Below are 16,729 nucleotides of genomic sequence, written 5' to 3'. Positions count from 1 at the left end.
TTTTCTCTGCAACATTTAGACAACTAATATCAACATGCTTAAAGATCCGTTAGATAAGCAGCTGAGGCATTAATAAGACAGTAAAAGCTTCGCAAAAACTGGGCAGCAAAATGACCAACAATTTAATTTCAAAGGTAAAATCACTAATTCATATATTACTGACACCTCAGTATGAAAGCAGAGCTCTGTCACTTACCTATCCATCCGTCCCTCCTTTTCAGTTACCTTTGCTACTAACCTAGATTTGACACTAGCCTTCACTTCTTAGGCCTAGACTCCTAAAGACTTCCTAATGGATCACCCCTCCTCCAGACTCTGGTTTCTAATTCATCTGATGCAGCACAAGTGAGAGACATCTTTCTAAATGATGAACCATTACTCAGGAATTAAACGGTCCTTTAGCAAGATGCACTCCTGGAGTTAAAACGATGGAATGATTTCCCTGAAACTGAATTTCCTTAGTTTAAACTCAAGGCCCTCTCTAGTTTGGGCACAACTCTACTTTTCAGTTTTATAACGAAACTAATGTTAGTTTCCTTATAAAATAATCTCACAAAACTCTTCTCCACCACTCAGAGCCACAGTCATCTGGCACTGCAGGTACGTTGTTTCCTTAGTGTTCACTAGGCCTTCTCGTCTCTATGACAATCTCTTGACTGCTTCCTCTTCCTCTAATTGTGACCCAACTGAAATACCACTTCTTTGCCTTTGATGTAGCTGGAATCCACAAATATTTACAGAATGTTTTTTATGTGCAAAAATGTGCTAGAAGCAGTGGAAGAAGAAAAGATGAGGAAGCCCTCTAAAAGCTTGTAAAAGATAGGAAAAAACAGACAAGTTCATAAATGATAACATTCTAGAAGAACGTGACCTCTTTTGTTCTCTTTTACTTTGTACCACAGTTATTTTGTACATTCTCCAAGGATGGGGACCATGTTTTGATGTCTTTTTAATTCATTACGGCATCAAGAACAGTACCTTACCCATGGAGGCATTCAATGACTACAGACTAATCCAGACCTTTCAACTTTTTTTTTCTGCCTTGATTAAAAAAAAAAAAAAAAAGAATTATACTTCTCATCTCTTGGGCAAATTTCGCCATTTATACAACTCTACCATTTATTCTAAAGTAGCTCATTCAGGACACCAATCAAAAGTAGGCTAATGTTAAATTTGGAAAACATTATTGTCTTTTGCTTAGCCTCTCAGAATAGAGAGAAGTCTCCAAACAATACGGTCAGTTATAGTTCACGGATTTTCTCCATTAAAGGTGTAGAGAAGTTGCCTGTTCTTTTTCTTCTAATATACTTAGGTTGCCATAACGTTAGTTTCCTTATAAAATAATTTCAGGGAGGGTAGGTGGCAAAAAGAAAATTAAAAATAAAATAGCTTCAGCCTTTACCATAACTCTCTAAAAAAAATAGTATTTCTTTTTCTATTGAGGATACAGCTTCTCAATCTCAGAAAGTTGCCAATATATGTAACATGTACCATACATTTTTCAAGGTAAGGATCATTTTAACCATTTCTTTCTTTCCCATGTATGGTTTACAGTTTTAGAATGCAGATGTTACTACATTTACAAAGGAGGGAAATTTAAAAATCATTCTATCAAAATTCAACCCATATTCATTTAAAAAATTTGCATCCATGGACCAATGATACTCAAAGACTATAAACTAAAGGGAACCTGAGGTCCTCCCCACCCAAACCTTTTTTTAAGTAAATAACAATTTGGGCCTAGATATCAATTCTTCTAAGTTTACATTTTCCCAGAACTTGGTGCCATGATTAATCATATACTTGATCAAATTAATACCACCCAGGGATATTTTAGAAACTGTAATCACACATAGGAAATAAATAGAGGATGCCGGGCGTGGTGACTCACGCCTGTAATTCCAGAACTTTGGAAGGCCGAAGTGGGCGGATCACTTGAGGCCAGGAGTTTGAGACCAGCCTGGCCAACATGGTGAAACCCGTCTCTACTAAAAACACAGAAATTAGCTGGGCGTGGTGGCGCATGCCTGTAATCCCAGCTACTTGAGAGGCTGAGGCAGGAGAATCGCTTGAACCCGGGAGGTGGAGGTTGCACTGAGCCGAGACCGTGCCACGGCACTCCAGCCTGGGTGACAGAACGAAACTGTCTCAATCGATCAATCAACAAAAATTAGCAGGGCGTGGTGGCGCGCATCTGTAATCCCTGCTACTCCAGAGGCTGAGGCAGGAGGAATCACCTGAACCGGGAGGCAGAGGTTGCAGTGGGTCGAGATCGCGCCATTGTACTCTGGCCTGGGTAACAGAGCGAGACTTCCTCTCAAAAAAAAAAAAAGAAAAGAAAAAACAACAAACAAGACGAAAGAAAAAAAGAAAAAAAAAGAAAAGAAAACAAATAGAGGGGACATTATTACATATGTTTCTTCTCCAGCCAGAAACTGGCTTATACCAAGTATTTATTTTTTTAAAAACCCTCTAATGAAACAACGAAGAGAACAAAAGAGAAAGCAAAAAGTTTAAAAATCTTAAGTCTAAGATGTGCAGAGGAAATGAAAAATGGGGTTGCACACAGGTGGTTTATTGAACAGCCACTGCTCGTTTCCTGACATACACACAAGCACCCGCAAGAGGTGATAACTTTTAAGGTCCTCACACTTTTGTAGCGTTCACGACTCCGAAATTGAAACACTGCATGGAAAAAAAAAAAAAAAAAAAAAAACCTAACACTTCGATTTCCAAAGATAATTTAGGATACTGAAGATGCAAAGCTACTTTTACCTCCAAATGTGTGTGCTGTATGTGTTGGTTAGTAAAACAAAATCAGACTAGGTCATTATAGAAGTGAAAACTTCCCGGAATAAAATATTTCCTTAAATGATAATGAACCTGTCAACTTGCAAATGTACATCTCCCTTATCGTTCTGGGTAGAAGAACCACAGCCAGTTCGTGGCTGAAATGTGGCAGAGGGCAGATGTGTTTAAGGGCTAAGACTCTGAAAGCTTTGTTCTAATAAATGCGCAACTGCTGTTTAACAGTGCATTTTCTTTGTTTTTAAATGCTTTTTTAAAAAGGAGACAGACAAGTCTTAAGAGTTAGTGTACAAGACAATAACTCTATCTCAAGACCATTACTAATTCAGAGGTCTTTAGATGTTCCTGCTGTTTGTCGCGGGTTAAGGAAATATAAAGAGGACAGGACACTCTAAAAGGGGAAGAAACAAATCGTCCACACACACACCCCCTTGGAAACAGTCATCCAGCTTTGTGAACAGATTTTTAGAGCCCTCCCTCCAACATATCTGGTTAAGTCTAGAAAGCCCAGGGAAAGGGAAGACCCTGGTCGCTTCAAGGCAGCCACGAGTAGGAGCGGAGTCAGGGTTCCAGATTTACCCCGCCCCCCCACCCCAAGAGGACCCTCATCTTCTCTCCCCTCCCACACTGGGCGCGCGCCCACTCCTCGCTCGACCCCAGGCGGCCGGCGTCCCCAAATGAGCCCGGAACACAAGCCTCGGGCACCCGGGCTCCACACGCCCCTTTCGTCCTGGGTCCCTGGGGAATGACCCTCCTCCTGCAGCCCAGTTCCAAGGAAAGGAATCGGAGCTGGAGAAAACCGCCATAACCGTCAGGCACCCCTCGCCGCCCCCGCAGAGGCCAGGGGGTTCCCGCCCGGTCCTTCACACCTACCTGCCTCCCCCGGCGGCCCCCGCGCCGGCTCCCGGGGTCCCGCCGCCGCCAGAACCAGCTCCTGGCCGCAGCGCCATCTTGCTCCCGACCTGCCGCTGCCTTCGCCGCCGCCACCTTATCAGCAGCTGTCAGAGGAAGACATCCACTTCCGGGGCAAACACCAGGCCCCACCTCGCCGCGGACAGGGCGATGGGGCGGGGCCGCGCGCCCACGTGACTCCCCCGGCCCTCGGGGAGGCGTGGCGCGCCCACTGCACGTGATCCGGCGCCGCAGAGGTCTCCCAGGTTCAATTCTAGCTCTCGGGCTGGTGGGGCGGTCGCAGGCACCTCTCCAAGGGAGCTGATTCATTGTCTGCTAGGCCCTCTGCAGGGCCCAGGTGACGGCTCAGTGGCAAAGCGCCGTTGTTCCTCCGTTTGAAAACCATGATCGAGGTTAGTGGAAAGAGTAGGCTGAGTCCTGATTTTTAAACTAGACGGTGGGTACACTGGTGTTCTTTTTACACACAAAGAACAGATAGCTCCTGAAGGGCCTTTTGATAGTCTCGCAGCACTGATTAGTGATCAGCTATCCCCCTTCTCTGGAACTCAGCAGCTTCATGTTGGCACCTATCACAGACGCTGAAGGCATTTAAATTTTATTTTAAATCACCCAAGAGCACAAAAACCCAACCCGTATTTCAAAAAACACTCCAAGGTGTACTACTCTTGTTTGGTTCTGCCATCCTGCCACCTTACAGTCCCTTTGTTTTTCCTATTCTTGCAGGTAAGTGCAAAACAGTGGTTTTTGGGAAGCAGTTCATAATTACTCTGAAGCTATTTCGGCCTATTTTTTACTATTTTTTTTTTTTTTTTTTTTTTGGAGACAGGGTCTTGCTGTGTTGTCCAGGCTGGAGTGCAGTGGCATGATCACGGCTCACAGCAGCCTCAACCTCCCGGGCTCAAGCAATCCTCTGGCCTCAGCATCCTGAGTAGCTGGGACCACAGGCATGCACCACCACACGGGGCCAATTTTTTTTTTGTAGAGATAAGATCTATGTTGCCCAGGCTGGTTTCAAACTCCTGGGTTGAAGCTATACTCCCGCCTTGGCCTCCCAGTGCCAGGGTGTGAGCCGTGAGCCACATGCCTGGACTGTGATTTTTTTTTTTTCTTTTAATCAAACTACTGTCTGGAAGTAAAACATGAAAGTTGAGTACTTTTCTCAAGCACGTAGTTTGCTTGTTAGCAAGTAATGGATTAATTAGCTTTATTTTTTCACTCTTGTCTCAGGGTTTTTACTGGGTAACAATTTGTAGTAAGTTATTTATTAGGCACAAACCACTGGTCAGCAACTGTAAGCCCCCTTTTTTTTTTTTTTTTTTTTTTTGAGACGGAGTCTCGCTCTGTCGCCCAGGCTGGAGTACAGTGGCGCGATCTGGGCTCACTGCAAGCTCCGCCTCCCGGGTTCACGCCATTCTCCTGCCTCAGCCTCCCAAGTAGCTGGGACTACAAGCGCCCGCCACCTCGCCCGGCTAGTTTTTTGTACTTTTTTAGTAGAGACGGGGTTTCACCGTGTTAGCCAGGATGGTCTCGATCTCCTGACCTCGTGATCCGCCCGTCTCGGCCTCCCAAAGTGCTGGGATTACAGGCTTGAGCCACCGCGCCCGGCTGTAAGCCCATTTTAAAAAATCCTCAGTATCCTTAGGAGTTACAATTGGCATCTTACAAATGAAAAAATCAAGGTCAGAAACAACGTCATTTGTCCAGATCATACAGCTACAAGCAATAGGATCAGGATTCAAATCCAGGCCAGTTTCACTCCAAAGTTGTAACTGTCTATTCACTAATTTCACTCCTTCCATTCCCTGGGTGAAGCTGAAATTTATGTAGCACATAGTTCAGACTGCTTTGAAGGAGCTAAATTTAGTATTAATACATTGACTAGGCCGGGCGCGGTGGCTCAAGCCTGTAATCCCAGCACTTTGGGAGGCCGAGACGGACGGATCACGAGGTCAGGAGATCAAGACCATCCTGGCTAACACAGCGAAACCCCGTCTCTGCTAAAAAAAATACAAAAAACTGGCCGGGCGAGGTGGCGGGCGCCTGTAGTCCCAGCTACTTGGGAGGCTGAGGCAGGAGAATGGCGTAAACCCGGGAGGCGGAGCTTGCAGTGAGCTGAGATCGGCCACTGCACTCCAGCCTGGACGACACAGCGAGACTCCGTCTCAAAAAAAATAAAATAAAATAAATAAAATAAAAAAATACATTGACTAAGTTGATGCAGGTTACTGTAGATACTTTAAACAGACACAATAAAGACAAGGATCATAGATGTGACCTCAGTTTGTCTTGGAATACTTTGTGTTCCTCTTCTTTACCTATTGGTTTTTACATTTGCAGGATTCAACTCAGGATGCCGGCCTTCCATGACATCCCCAATCTGGGTTAGATGCCCTCCTGTGATGCTTTAGCATCATGGCCTTACATGTAACAGCACTTGTCACACTAGTCATGTGCTACATGATGATGTTTTGGTCAGCCACAGACAGCAGATACAATGGTGGGATGAGAAGTGGTGGTGGAAGTCAGTGAGACTGATGATCCTGACCTTTTGTAGGCCTAGCACAATGTGTGTGTTTGTGCCATGGTTTTTAACGAAAAAGTTTAAAAGTAAATAGTAAAATAAAACAAACAACAAAAAAAACTTAATAGAAAAAAAGCTTCTAGAATAAGGGTATAAAGAAAGAAAATATTTTTCTACGGCTGTACGTTTGCATTTTAGGCTAAGTGTTATTACAAGAGTCAAAAAGTTTATAAAGGCCAGAGGCAGTGGCTCACCCAAGGTCAGGAGTTTGAGACCAGCCTGGCCAACATGGTGAAACCCCGTCTCTACTAAAAATACAAAAATTAGCTGGGTGTGGTGGTGCATGCCTGTAGTCCCAGCAACTCAGGAGGCTGAGGCAGGAGAATCACTTGAACCCAGGAGTCAGAGGTTGCAGTGAGCTGAGATCATTCCACCGCACTCCAGCCTGTGCAACAGAGGAAGACTCCACCTCAAAAAAAAAAAAAAAAAAAAAAAAATTTCTAAAAAACCCAACCTGGACAACAAGCAAAACCTCGTCTCTACAAAAAAATTTAAAAATTAGCTGAGTGTTGGTGGCCCGCACCTATAGTACCAGCTAATCAGGAGGCTGAGGTTTGAGGATCACTTGAGCCTAAGAGGTCAAGGCTGCAGTGAGCCATGATTGTGCCACTAAACTCCAGACTAGGTGACAGACACAGTTTCTCAAGAAAAAAAAAAAAAAAAAACTCTTACAAAGTAAAAAAGTTACAGCACACTAAGGTTAATTTATTGAAGAAAAATATATATATTATGTATAACATATATATTATATATAACATATATAACATATACATAACATATATATAACATATATATTATATATATATAACGTGTGTGTGTGTGTGTATATTTTCGAGAGACAGTCTTGCCCTGTTGCCCAGGCTGGAGTGCAGTAGCGCGACCTCGGCTTACTGCAACCTCTGCCTCACAGGTTCAAGCTATTCTCCTGCCTCAGACTCCTGAGTAGCTGGGATTATGTCACCACACCTGGCTAACTTTTTTTGGTTTTTTAGTAGAGATGGGGTTTTGCCATGTTGCCTGGGCTGGTCTCAAACTCCTGAGCTCAGACAATCTGCCCACCTAGGCCTCCTCCCAAAGTGTTAGGATTACAGGTGTGAGCCACCATGCCTGGCCAAGAAAAATATTTTCAACAAATTTAGGATAGATTAAGTGTGCAGTGTTTATAAAAGTCTACATGTTCCAACGGTCTATAGCATTCAAGACAGTAACATGCTACACACGTCTGTAGCCTAGGAGCGATAGACTGTACCACATAGCCTAGGTGTACAGTAGGCTATACCATCTAGGTTTGTGGAAGTATATAACATGATGTTTACACAATGACAAAATCACCTAACGATGCGTTTCTCAGAACATATCTCTGTCATTAAGTGATGCGTGACTCTATCTGCTCCTTTACTTTCTCTCTAACATTATATTGTAAGGGTAGGAACTGTGTTATCAAGCCTGTTTTCCTAACAAAATCTATGTTTGTTAAAGGAATATTTATTGTGAGTTTACTATGTGTCAGGTACAGTGCTAGGTACTTACAATTTGAGACACAGTTTCATAGATGAGAACACCGAAACTCTGAGAAATTAAGAACTTATTCAAAGTCACACAGCTGGAAATGGGTTGCACCAATATACCTACCTCCAGAATATATATTGGGTAAAGGATCTGTTTGCATGAACAAACAAAAAAACCATATTCTTGTAAGTATTTTCACACCCTGTACCAGGTCTGTCATTAAATAAATTCTGAAGATGAACAATTTTTGTCCCATCTAAAATATTCAAAACAAAGTCCACCTGTTCTGACTCTAGAAAAAGCTACGAATAGAGGAAACAAATAAGTTGAATTCAAATGCTGCGGAGAAAAGGTAATGTATATTATAGTTCTGTGGTAGTACTGATAACATTCAAGTCATTCTTAGGCAACAGTCTTACGTGTATGAAGTCAATTTTTCATTCCATTGTACAAAACTCGTATCTGAGAAAAATCTAATAGTTAATAGTCTCCAACACCATATGATCATAATCCTTTAGCTTAGGCAGAGATCGACTTACTAAATGAGGCGCCACCAACCTAAGGAAAGATAAGCTGTAAGAGAATGAAGACAGAGGTATATCAAGTAACAGGAACATTGTTCCTTATCAGGATAAAATGTTTATCAGTATTCAAATAAAATAATCTTAAATGGAAAGAGACAGGAAAGAACATGGTTAAATGACGGAAAATGAAGAAAGAGAGAAGCCGATCATGATCTTGTGCAACATCATGACAGGGCTAAGGTATTAAGTATCCAATACAAGGATACTTAATAGACCAAAGAATTTAAAATCCCAGGGAACTTGAATAACCAGCCACAAGAGAGGCCTCTCTTTGTTGTGGTTCACAACACAAAAGGCCATCAACTAATTAGGAAATATTAAAATTAAGAGGGCAGCAGGTTTCTTCTTGGTAGACAGCCCATGCTACCATCCACAAAGTGAGCAGTGGAAGGGGTATTTAATGTCAAGGCTTTATTTGAATTTCTGTTCCAGATGCCTCTCCACAGCATTCATCACACCTTCCTTCACACTCAAAGGGAAAAGTCCTTAAGAGTTTACCACATTTTGGTGTTATTTTTAGCATAAACATTTGTTCTTCTATAAGAAGTATCTCTCTGGATTCAAACCAATGTCAATGAATGTTATTTCCATTGTATAATCATTTAAAAGTCACCTACAGAGCTGGGTGCAGCAGCTTGTGCCTGTAATCTCAGCTACTCGAGAGGCTGAGGCAGGAGGATTGCATGAGGTCAGGAGTTCAAGAGCAGCCTGGCAACATGGCAAGATCCCATCTCTAAAGAAAAAAAAAAAAGGCACCTACAAATTGAAATTGACTTGGTAGCTTAGGATCATTTTTCACCAGTCCCATGTACTTATAGTTGATTTCAAATGTTTGGTACAGGTGACTGTAAGACTTCAAGTATTCCATGAAAACACCATTCATGCTGGGATCATAAAATTACATTTCTGGGATGGTATTTTTAAAGTCTGTTTTTAACTTTTGTCTTCAAGAGCTACTTTCTTCTTGCTGTTCTGACCAGTGACCTTTTTCCTGTAAAGAGCAAAGTAGGGAAAATGGAATAAAAAATTCTAGATATATTTACTTTCCATAACCCTACCACCAGTTTAATAAACATTTATTGAAACCTACTGTGTATCAAATAATGAGGCACCAGGAACACAAAGATGCATTAGACATGGTCTCTGCCCTTTAGAAAATCACAATCACCTAAGTGAGGCAAAACCATCACAGTAAACTACATTACTACATGCTATGACAGATAGATTCGGATCCTGACCTAATGAGTTCACATTGATTCAGTGCTTACTAAGTGCTAGAAACTGTTATTAAGTGCTTTACGTGTATTAACTCAGGTAATTTTCCTAACAGCTTATTAGGAGTATTCTAGTATTATCCTCCGTTTACAGATGAGGAGAATGAGGCACAGAGTGGTTGAGTAACTTGCCAGTCATCACTCACTGGTAATCCATGTTAGACATGAATCCTATCATTCTGATCCTATAGCCTAGTGAAGGTTGAATGTCATTAACTAAGTGGTAACAGACAGAGGAAAAAAGTTTTGAGAAAATAATCAATGTTTGCAAACTATTATTACAGTAATACAAAGTTCTTTGGTGTGTATTAACTCATATAATCCCAAATCCCAACTCTACACAGGGAAGTAGATATTAGAACCAGTTCTTCTGGCTCCAAATTCAGTTCCTCCCCCACTCACTGCATGGGGCCAAGTTTGTGGTGCCTGAAGTGAGGTCCACTAAGCAACAAGGATTCAGGTCTGTAGCTCAATGGGGAAGTTGGGGCTGAAGACATGCCCTTAAGGGCTATGAGCACAGAGGTATGAGCTGAGCCTATCAGCATGGGTGGGATCATGAAGAAAACATCGACAGCGCAGAGGGAAGCCAGAATGGGATCATGACAGGTCCTGCTTGTACACTATGTTAAGTAGTATGGCCTTTACACACGAAGAAAATGGAGACAAGATTTATATCAAGTGTCTTCGAAGTCTTAGTACAAATTAAGTTTTAATAACCTCAGAGGAAGGTAGGTGCAGTGGCTCATGCCTGTAATCCCACCATGTTGGGAGGCAGAGGCAGGCAGATCGCTTGAGTCCAGGAGTCTGAGACCAGCCTGGGCAACATGGCGAAACCCCATCTCTACTAAAAAAAAAAAAAAAAGAAAAGAAAATTAGCCAGGCACAGTGGCACAAGCCTGTAGTCCCAGCTTCTCGGGGGGTTGAGGTGGGAGGACTGCTTGAGCCCAGGAGGTTGAGGCTGCAGTGAGTCCTGATTGTGCCACTGCACTCCAGTATGGGTGACAGAGTGAGACCCTGTCTCAAAAAACAAAAAACCCCAGTAGTATAAATGCTATAAACTTACAAAAATCAGCATTTAGACTGGGCACGGTGGGTGACGCCTGTAACCCCAGCACTTTGGGAGGCGGAGGCGGGCAGATCACAAGGCCAGGAGATCAAGACCATCCTGGCCAACATGGTGAAATCCTGTCTTTACTAAAAATACAAAAATTAGCTGGGCATGGTGGTGCGTGCCTGTAATCCCACCTACTCAGGAGGCTGAGGCAGGAGAACCGCTTAAGCCCGGGAGGCGGAGGTTGCAGTGAGCCGAGATCGCGCCACCGCACTCCAGCCTAGCAACAGAGATTCCATCTCAAAACAAAAACAAAAACAAATCAGCATTTAAAGTATAATTATTTAAAATACTGATGTATCTTATTAAAATTCAACATAGTCACCATCTTATATTCTAGTTGATTTTTGACCTTTGTAAAAACTTTCATCAGTTGCTGCTCAGTGCCTGAAAGGACTGCATTTGTTATCTTGGCTTTAAGACCATCCAAAGAGTAATGCATGCATAACAGTTCTGATGTGACCCACTCCTCTCCCACCAACAGGTCTATTAAGACAGATTAGGTGACCAAAGTGACCAAGCATAACAAGGTTTGCTACCAATCCACTGGTCTACGTGTCACCCAGAAAGTGCTGCGACAGAAAATTAAAATTTAAAAATGTTGGCCAGGTGCAGTGGCTCACACTTGTAATCCCAGCACTTTGGGAGGCTGAGGTGGAAGATCACATGAGGCCAAAGTTCGAGACCAGCCTGGCCAACATGGTGAAACCCTGTCTCTAGTAAAAATACAAAAATTAGCCGGGTGTGGTGGCGAGTGCCTGTAATCCCAGCTATCTAGGAGGCTGAGGCACGAGAATCACTTGAACCTGGGAGGTGGAGGTTGCAGTGAGCGAGATTGCGCCACTGCACTCCAGCCTGGGCGACAGGGCGACAGAGCAAGACTCCATCTCAAAAAACAAAAAGTGAATGTGAAGCATTCCCAAAACTGAATTAAGCACAAATGGAATTAAAAGGATTGATCATTCAAATATACTTTTTTCAGTTTGTAGCACTTTTCCTTCCCAAGTTATTAAAACTTAAAAGTACGATAAAATTTTGGGACACTATATACATTGTATATTTGAACTGACCTTTATTCCTCATAGTCAATACCAACATGTGAACTCTTGTTCACTTATTACAAAGTACACTCTAATTTTCATGCCTCTGTTCATCTTGTTCCCTTCTCCATGCCTAAATTTTACCTATCCTTAAAGACAGTTCTACTTTGTTGAAACTTCTGTAACCACACCAATTCACAATCATCTTTCTCTTCTCTAAACTCCTATTTTATTTAAAAACCAGTCTCTAATTTTCTGTCATGTACACGGATCTTCTTTCCCCAGCTTCAGGAAAGGAGTCTGATTTTATATTCATTTGTATATCCTACCACCACCAAGTACCTCGCAGGACAACTTGGTAAATGCCTACTGGTTATGGAAACAGTTGTTTCCTAATGACTTATATAGAACAGATGTGAGGTAACTGGATACAAGCATTAGCATATTTCACAATGGTAATATCCTAGGCCACTGATAGCACTCTCAGGGGAAAAAAAACAACAAATTATAGACTTGAACAATTCTATTAGAGTATATAATAACCTGGTTCTGGTACAATGTGAAGAGTGCCATTTTCCTTAAATAGTGGAAACAGTATAACTGTTCAGAATATCTTGACCTATCCTTTTCAAAATATAAAGCTTCCTAGTATTACTGGGCAAAATAAGGTAGTCTATATGTATGCTAAAAAACTATGCTTTAATATCCTCATAAAACTCAGCTAAGCTAGCACAAATTTACCTAAGTAATACTTTTTACAGCTGTTACAATGTGCATCTGCATAAGCCTGAGATCATATTGAAATCCTGCCCAGAATATGAAGGAGCTTCAAAGAAGACTAGATTCATGTAAGTCAATGGTCCTAACTACTGGCCTTAGTAGCATGTCCTAATGTGGGTTGTGTAGAGAAGGTGGGCAGTACAATTCTAATTTATAAGGAATTGAAATAATATTTTCCAAGATGGAAAAAAGCAGATCATCAACATATTGACACAGAAAAATTCCAATATTAAAATAAATTCCTGGCCAGGCACAGTGGCTCACGCCTGTAATCCCAACACTCTGGAAGGCTGAGGCGGGTGGATCACCTGAGGTCAGCCTGACCAATATGGCGAAACTCCATGTCTAATAAAAATACAAAAAAATTAGCTGGGTGTGGTGGGCGGGAGCCTGTAATCTCAGCTATTTGGGAGGATGAGGCAGTAGAATACCTTGAACCCGGGAGGCAGAGGTTGCAGTGAGCCGAGATCACGCCACTGCACTCTAGCCTGGGCAACAGTGCGAGACTCCATCCCAAAAAAACCAACCAACCAACCAACAAACAAATTCCCCAATTATAGGCAACCTAAAATATATTATTTTTATCACATTTTATAACAGACTGTAGTATCAATTCTACTTTTAAAAATTTACCCTAAGGAAAAATAATGACTACTATAACTTTATGACGGTGTCAAACAGCCATTTTTCTTACCACATACTTACCGTTTATCCTTAGCTTTTTCTAAGAAACATTTTGGAGTTGTACTAATGCTCTCCCTTTCCAATGGTTTCTTAATCATCTTTTTCTTTTGTTTGCTGAAAGTTACAAAGTAAAAGAGGAAACAAATTAAGTCCAACTTCAATTAGAAGAGTTAAAGCTAGAATTAGTTTTGATCCTTGATCACAAAATTCATTTTTTTTTTTTTTTTTGAGACGGAGTCTCGCTCTGTCACCCAAGCTGGAGTGCTGTGGCCGGATCTCAGCTCACTGCAAGCTCCGCCTCCCGGGTTCACGCCATTCTCCTGCCTCAGCCTCCCGGGTAGCTGGGACTACAGGCGCCGCCACCTCGCCCGGCTAGTTTTTTGTAGTTTTTAGTAGAGATGGGGTTTCACCGTGTTAACCAGGATGGTCTCGATCTCCTGACCTTGTGATCCGCCCGTCTCGGCCTCCCAAAGTGCTGGGATTACAGGCTTGAGCCACCGCGCCCGGCCTTTTTTTTTTTTCAATTAGAAGAGTTAAAGCTAGAATTAGTTTGATCCTTGATCACAAAATTCATTTTTTTTTTCTTTGAGACGGAGTTTTGCTCTTGTTGCCCAGGCTGGAGTGCAATGGTGGAATCTCGGCTCACTGCAACCTCTGCCTCCTGGGTTCAGACGATTCTCCTGCCTCAGCCTCCCGAGTAGCTGGGATTACAGGCATGCACCACGATGCCCAGCTAAATTTTTTTTGTATTTTAAGTAGAAATGGGGTTTCTCCATGTTGGTCAGGCTGGTCTCAAACTCCCAACCTCAGGTGATCCGCCCACCTCGGCCTCCCAAAGTGCTGGGATTACAGGCGTGGGCTACTGCATCCGGCCACAAAATTCATTTTTTAAAACCATTTACTGGTTTAAGGTGGGGCTGTTAACTACTTTAATAAATGAGGTCACCTAATAGCATTTAGAGAGCTAACTCAAAGGGATGATAAATTCAATCCACCTTTTAAAAAGCTACTGACTGTGATAAAAATATGTCCTGTGCCAACTTTATATCCTATGTTAACAAGCATCAGAGTTTGATTTTGATCAATTAAGTTTTTTACCAGTTTTATGAACTAAAATAATTCTTAGCATATTTTACTTATACTGAATACTTTTAAAAGAATCTGAATACTTAAAATTTCAAGGATAAGGCTGGGTACAGTAGCTCATGCCTATAATCCCAGCACTTTAGGAGGCCGAGGCAGGCAGATCACTTGAGGTCAGGAGTTTGAGACCAGCCTGGCCAACATGATGAAACTCCATCTCTACTAAAAATACAAAGATTAGCTGGGCGTGGTGGCGCACACCTGTAATTCTAGCCACTTGAGAGGCTGAGGCAGGAGAACTGCTTAAATCTGGGAGGCAGAGGTTGCAATGAGCTGAGACTTCATCTCAAGGAAAAAAATTTAAAAAAATAAAAAATAAAGGGTAAAAAACTGGCAAGGAAATAACATAATATTCACAAGTAGTTTTGGGCTGGGCACAGTGACTCACGCCTGTAATCCTAGCACTTTGGGATGCAAAGATATAAGATAGGATCACTTGAGACCAGGAGTTCAAGATTAGCCTGGTTAACACAGCAAGACCCCATTTCTACTCCCCAAAAATCTAAAAAATATTATAGCCAGGCATGGTGATGCATGCCTGTAGTCCCAGCTACTCAGGGGACTGAGGCAGGAGGATCACTTGAGCCCAGGAGATCAAGGCTACAGTGAGCTGTGATCATGCCACTGCATTCCAGCCTGGGCAACAGAGCAAGGAAAAAAAAAAAAAAAAAGAGTGTATATACAAAGAGACAGAGAGTCTAAGATCCAGGTAAATTCAAGATTGTACCTTAGTAGTTTCTGAAAACCTTTTATGTATTCTGGTACGGGACACCCGGCCTGCTGTATAACATTGGCAACGCTGAAAAAGAAATCCATAAACATAAACTTGTATCTTGCTAAACTGATGTTTATGAATGTAAACCCTCTGCACAACGTTAGAGGGAACTAAAACTACACAAAGTAATCCACAAAGTGTTCTGATATATTATCAATTATTACCTGATGTAAGCACATTGGATTACAGAGAGAACTATCCACTGGGCTGAAATTAATGCACTGATGAATAACTAGAGATAACACTTATTTCAACATTTATCAAATCCTATAAAGCTGGTAAACTCAATCAATCTTGGAGGAAGCACTGACTGAAGCCAGAGTCAAGCTTATATTCATTAAGTGGAAGTGCCTACTATGGGGCTGGCACTGTTGCCAAGTTTTTTGTGTATAGTAATTTCTTCACTCTTCACAACAAGCCTGTGTTGTAAATACTGTCACTATCCTCATTTCACAGATGGAAAACTGATGTGCATAGTTACACTAACATTTGGGTCATGAGATTCACATGCTTGGAGTTGCTGAGGCCTATGGTGGATCTAGGTTGTTGGAATACACTCCTCTACACATGCACATTTGAATCTGCTCAAAGCGATGCAAAGGCTGACAGGTGGCAGAGCCAAAGCTCAGAAAGCACAATCAAAATATTTACCAAAACCAATAAATAGATCTAAGTACAAACCCCCTTTGGCCAAAACTAGATTTCATTACCTAGAAATGTGAAGTGTTATCAATCACCATCAACCAAAGATTACCGTAGACAGTCAAAATGCAGGAAACTCATCTTCTACATTAAAATCTAATGTCAAGATTCACTGAAAGAGTCCTGTGAATCTGAAACTTACAATGAACATTATTCCACTTTGAATACGCATTTCCAAATTCTAATAATGGAAGGGCAAAAACAAGGCCCTTTGATCATTTTTCCTTTCCCATGGCTAAAATATGGTTAACTAACACCATTATCAGTAGAATTTGGGACATAGCCATTCTGTAATTATCTCTTAATTGAATATACATGTAAGAATAATGAAGCAATTTTGCCAATAACACTAGGTTATTTTTTCTAATTTACCTTCTTAATAATGGTTTATCATCTTCAGTGAAAAATGTAATTGCTTTTCCCTTATTCCCTGCTCTTCCAGTTCGACCTAAGAAAAATTAGACCATTAAAAAACACATTTTGGGTGGACAGAGGCTCTCAAAATTCGTTTACAAAAGTCACTGGATTTTCATAGCACTAAGAAATGAGCATGTGTGTGCCAGGAATAGCAGGGGTGCTAAGACAGATCAGTGGGTGACAGAGGGGAAGGAAAAAAAGACAACTCACCTATCCTGTGGATATATTCCACTGAGCTGGTTGGAAAGTCATAGTTGATCACCAAGTTCACACCTTTAAAATCAATCCCTCTTGCTAGCAAGGCCGTACAAATCAGAACCCAGATTCTTCCTGCTCTGAAACTGTGGACTGTGTTATCTCTCTGGTTAACAGAATATATATTAAATTACTTTAGAATGAAAACAGGTAC

At 41.7% G+C, this 16,729-nt stretch overlaps 2 protein-coding genes across 14 annotated transcripts in view; both read right to left on the bottom strand.

Annotated features, from left to right (window-relative positions):
• Window positions 1–3,894, bottom strand: part of SYNRG (synergin gamma) — a 97,273-nt gene extending 93,379 nt beyond the window's left edge. For 10 of the 12 annotated variants that reach the window (XM_010376861.2, XM_010376859.2, XM_030922622.1 and 7 more), the window contains exon 1: window positions 3,682–3,894. In XM_010376861.2, the coding sequence (XP_010375163.1) occupies window positions 3,682–3,758 (77 nt within the window). In that variant the 5' untranslated portion in view covers window positions 3,759–3,894. The remainder of the gene's footprint in view (window positions 1–3,681) is intronic. The other 2 variants (XM_030922621.1, XM_030922625.1) reach the window with 2 other exon arrangements.
• Window positions 3,895–8,150: 4,256 nt separating this feature from the next.
• DDX52 (DExD-box helicase 52) overlaps window positions 8,151–16,729 on the bottom strand; it is a 32,447-nt gene continuing 23,868 nt past the window's right edge. The window contains exons 11-15 of one of the 2 annotated variants that reach the window (XM_030922619.1): window positions 16,531–16,681; window positions 16,276–16,351; window positions 15,154–15,225; window positions 13,305–13,397; window positions 8,151–9,385 (exon numbers count right to left, since the gene is read on the bottom strand). In XM_030922619.1, coding sequence (XP_030778479.1) covers window positions 9,328–9,385; window positions 13,305–13,397; window positions 15,154–15,225; window positions 16,276–16,351; window positions 16,531–16,681 — 450 coding nt within the window. In that variant the 3' untranslated portion in view covers window positions 8,151–9,327. The remainder of the gene's footprint in view (window positions 9,386–13,304; window positions 13,398–15,153; window positions 15,226–16,275; window positions 16,352–16,530; window positions 16,682–16,729) is intronic. The other variant, XM_030922620.1, reaches the window with a different exon arrangement.

Source organism: Rhinopithecus roxellana, chromosome 19 (genome assembly GCF_007565055.1).
Source record: "Rhinopithecus roxellana isolate Shanxi Qingling chromosome 19, ASM756505v1, whole genome shotgun sequence".
NCBI lineage: Eukaryota > Metazoa > Chordata > Mammalia > Primates > Cercopithecidae > Rhinopithecus > Rhinopithecus roxellana.
Note: the sequence above shows the minus strand (reverse complement) of the source record. Positions and strands in the feature narration are given on the sequence as shown.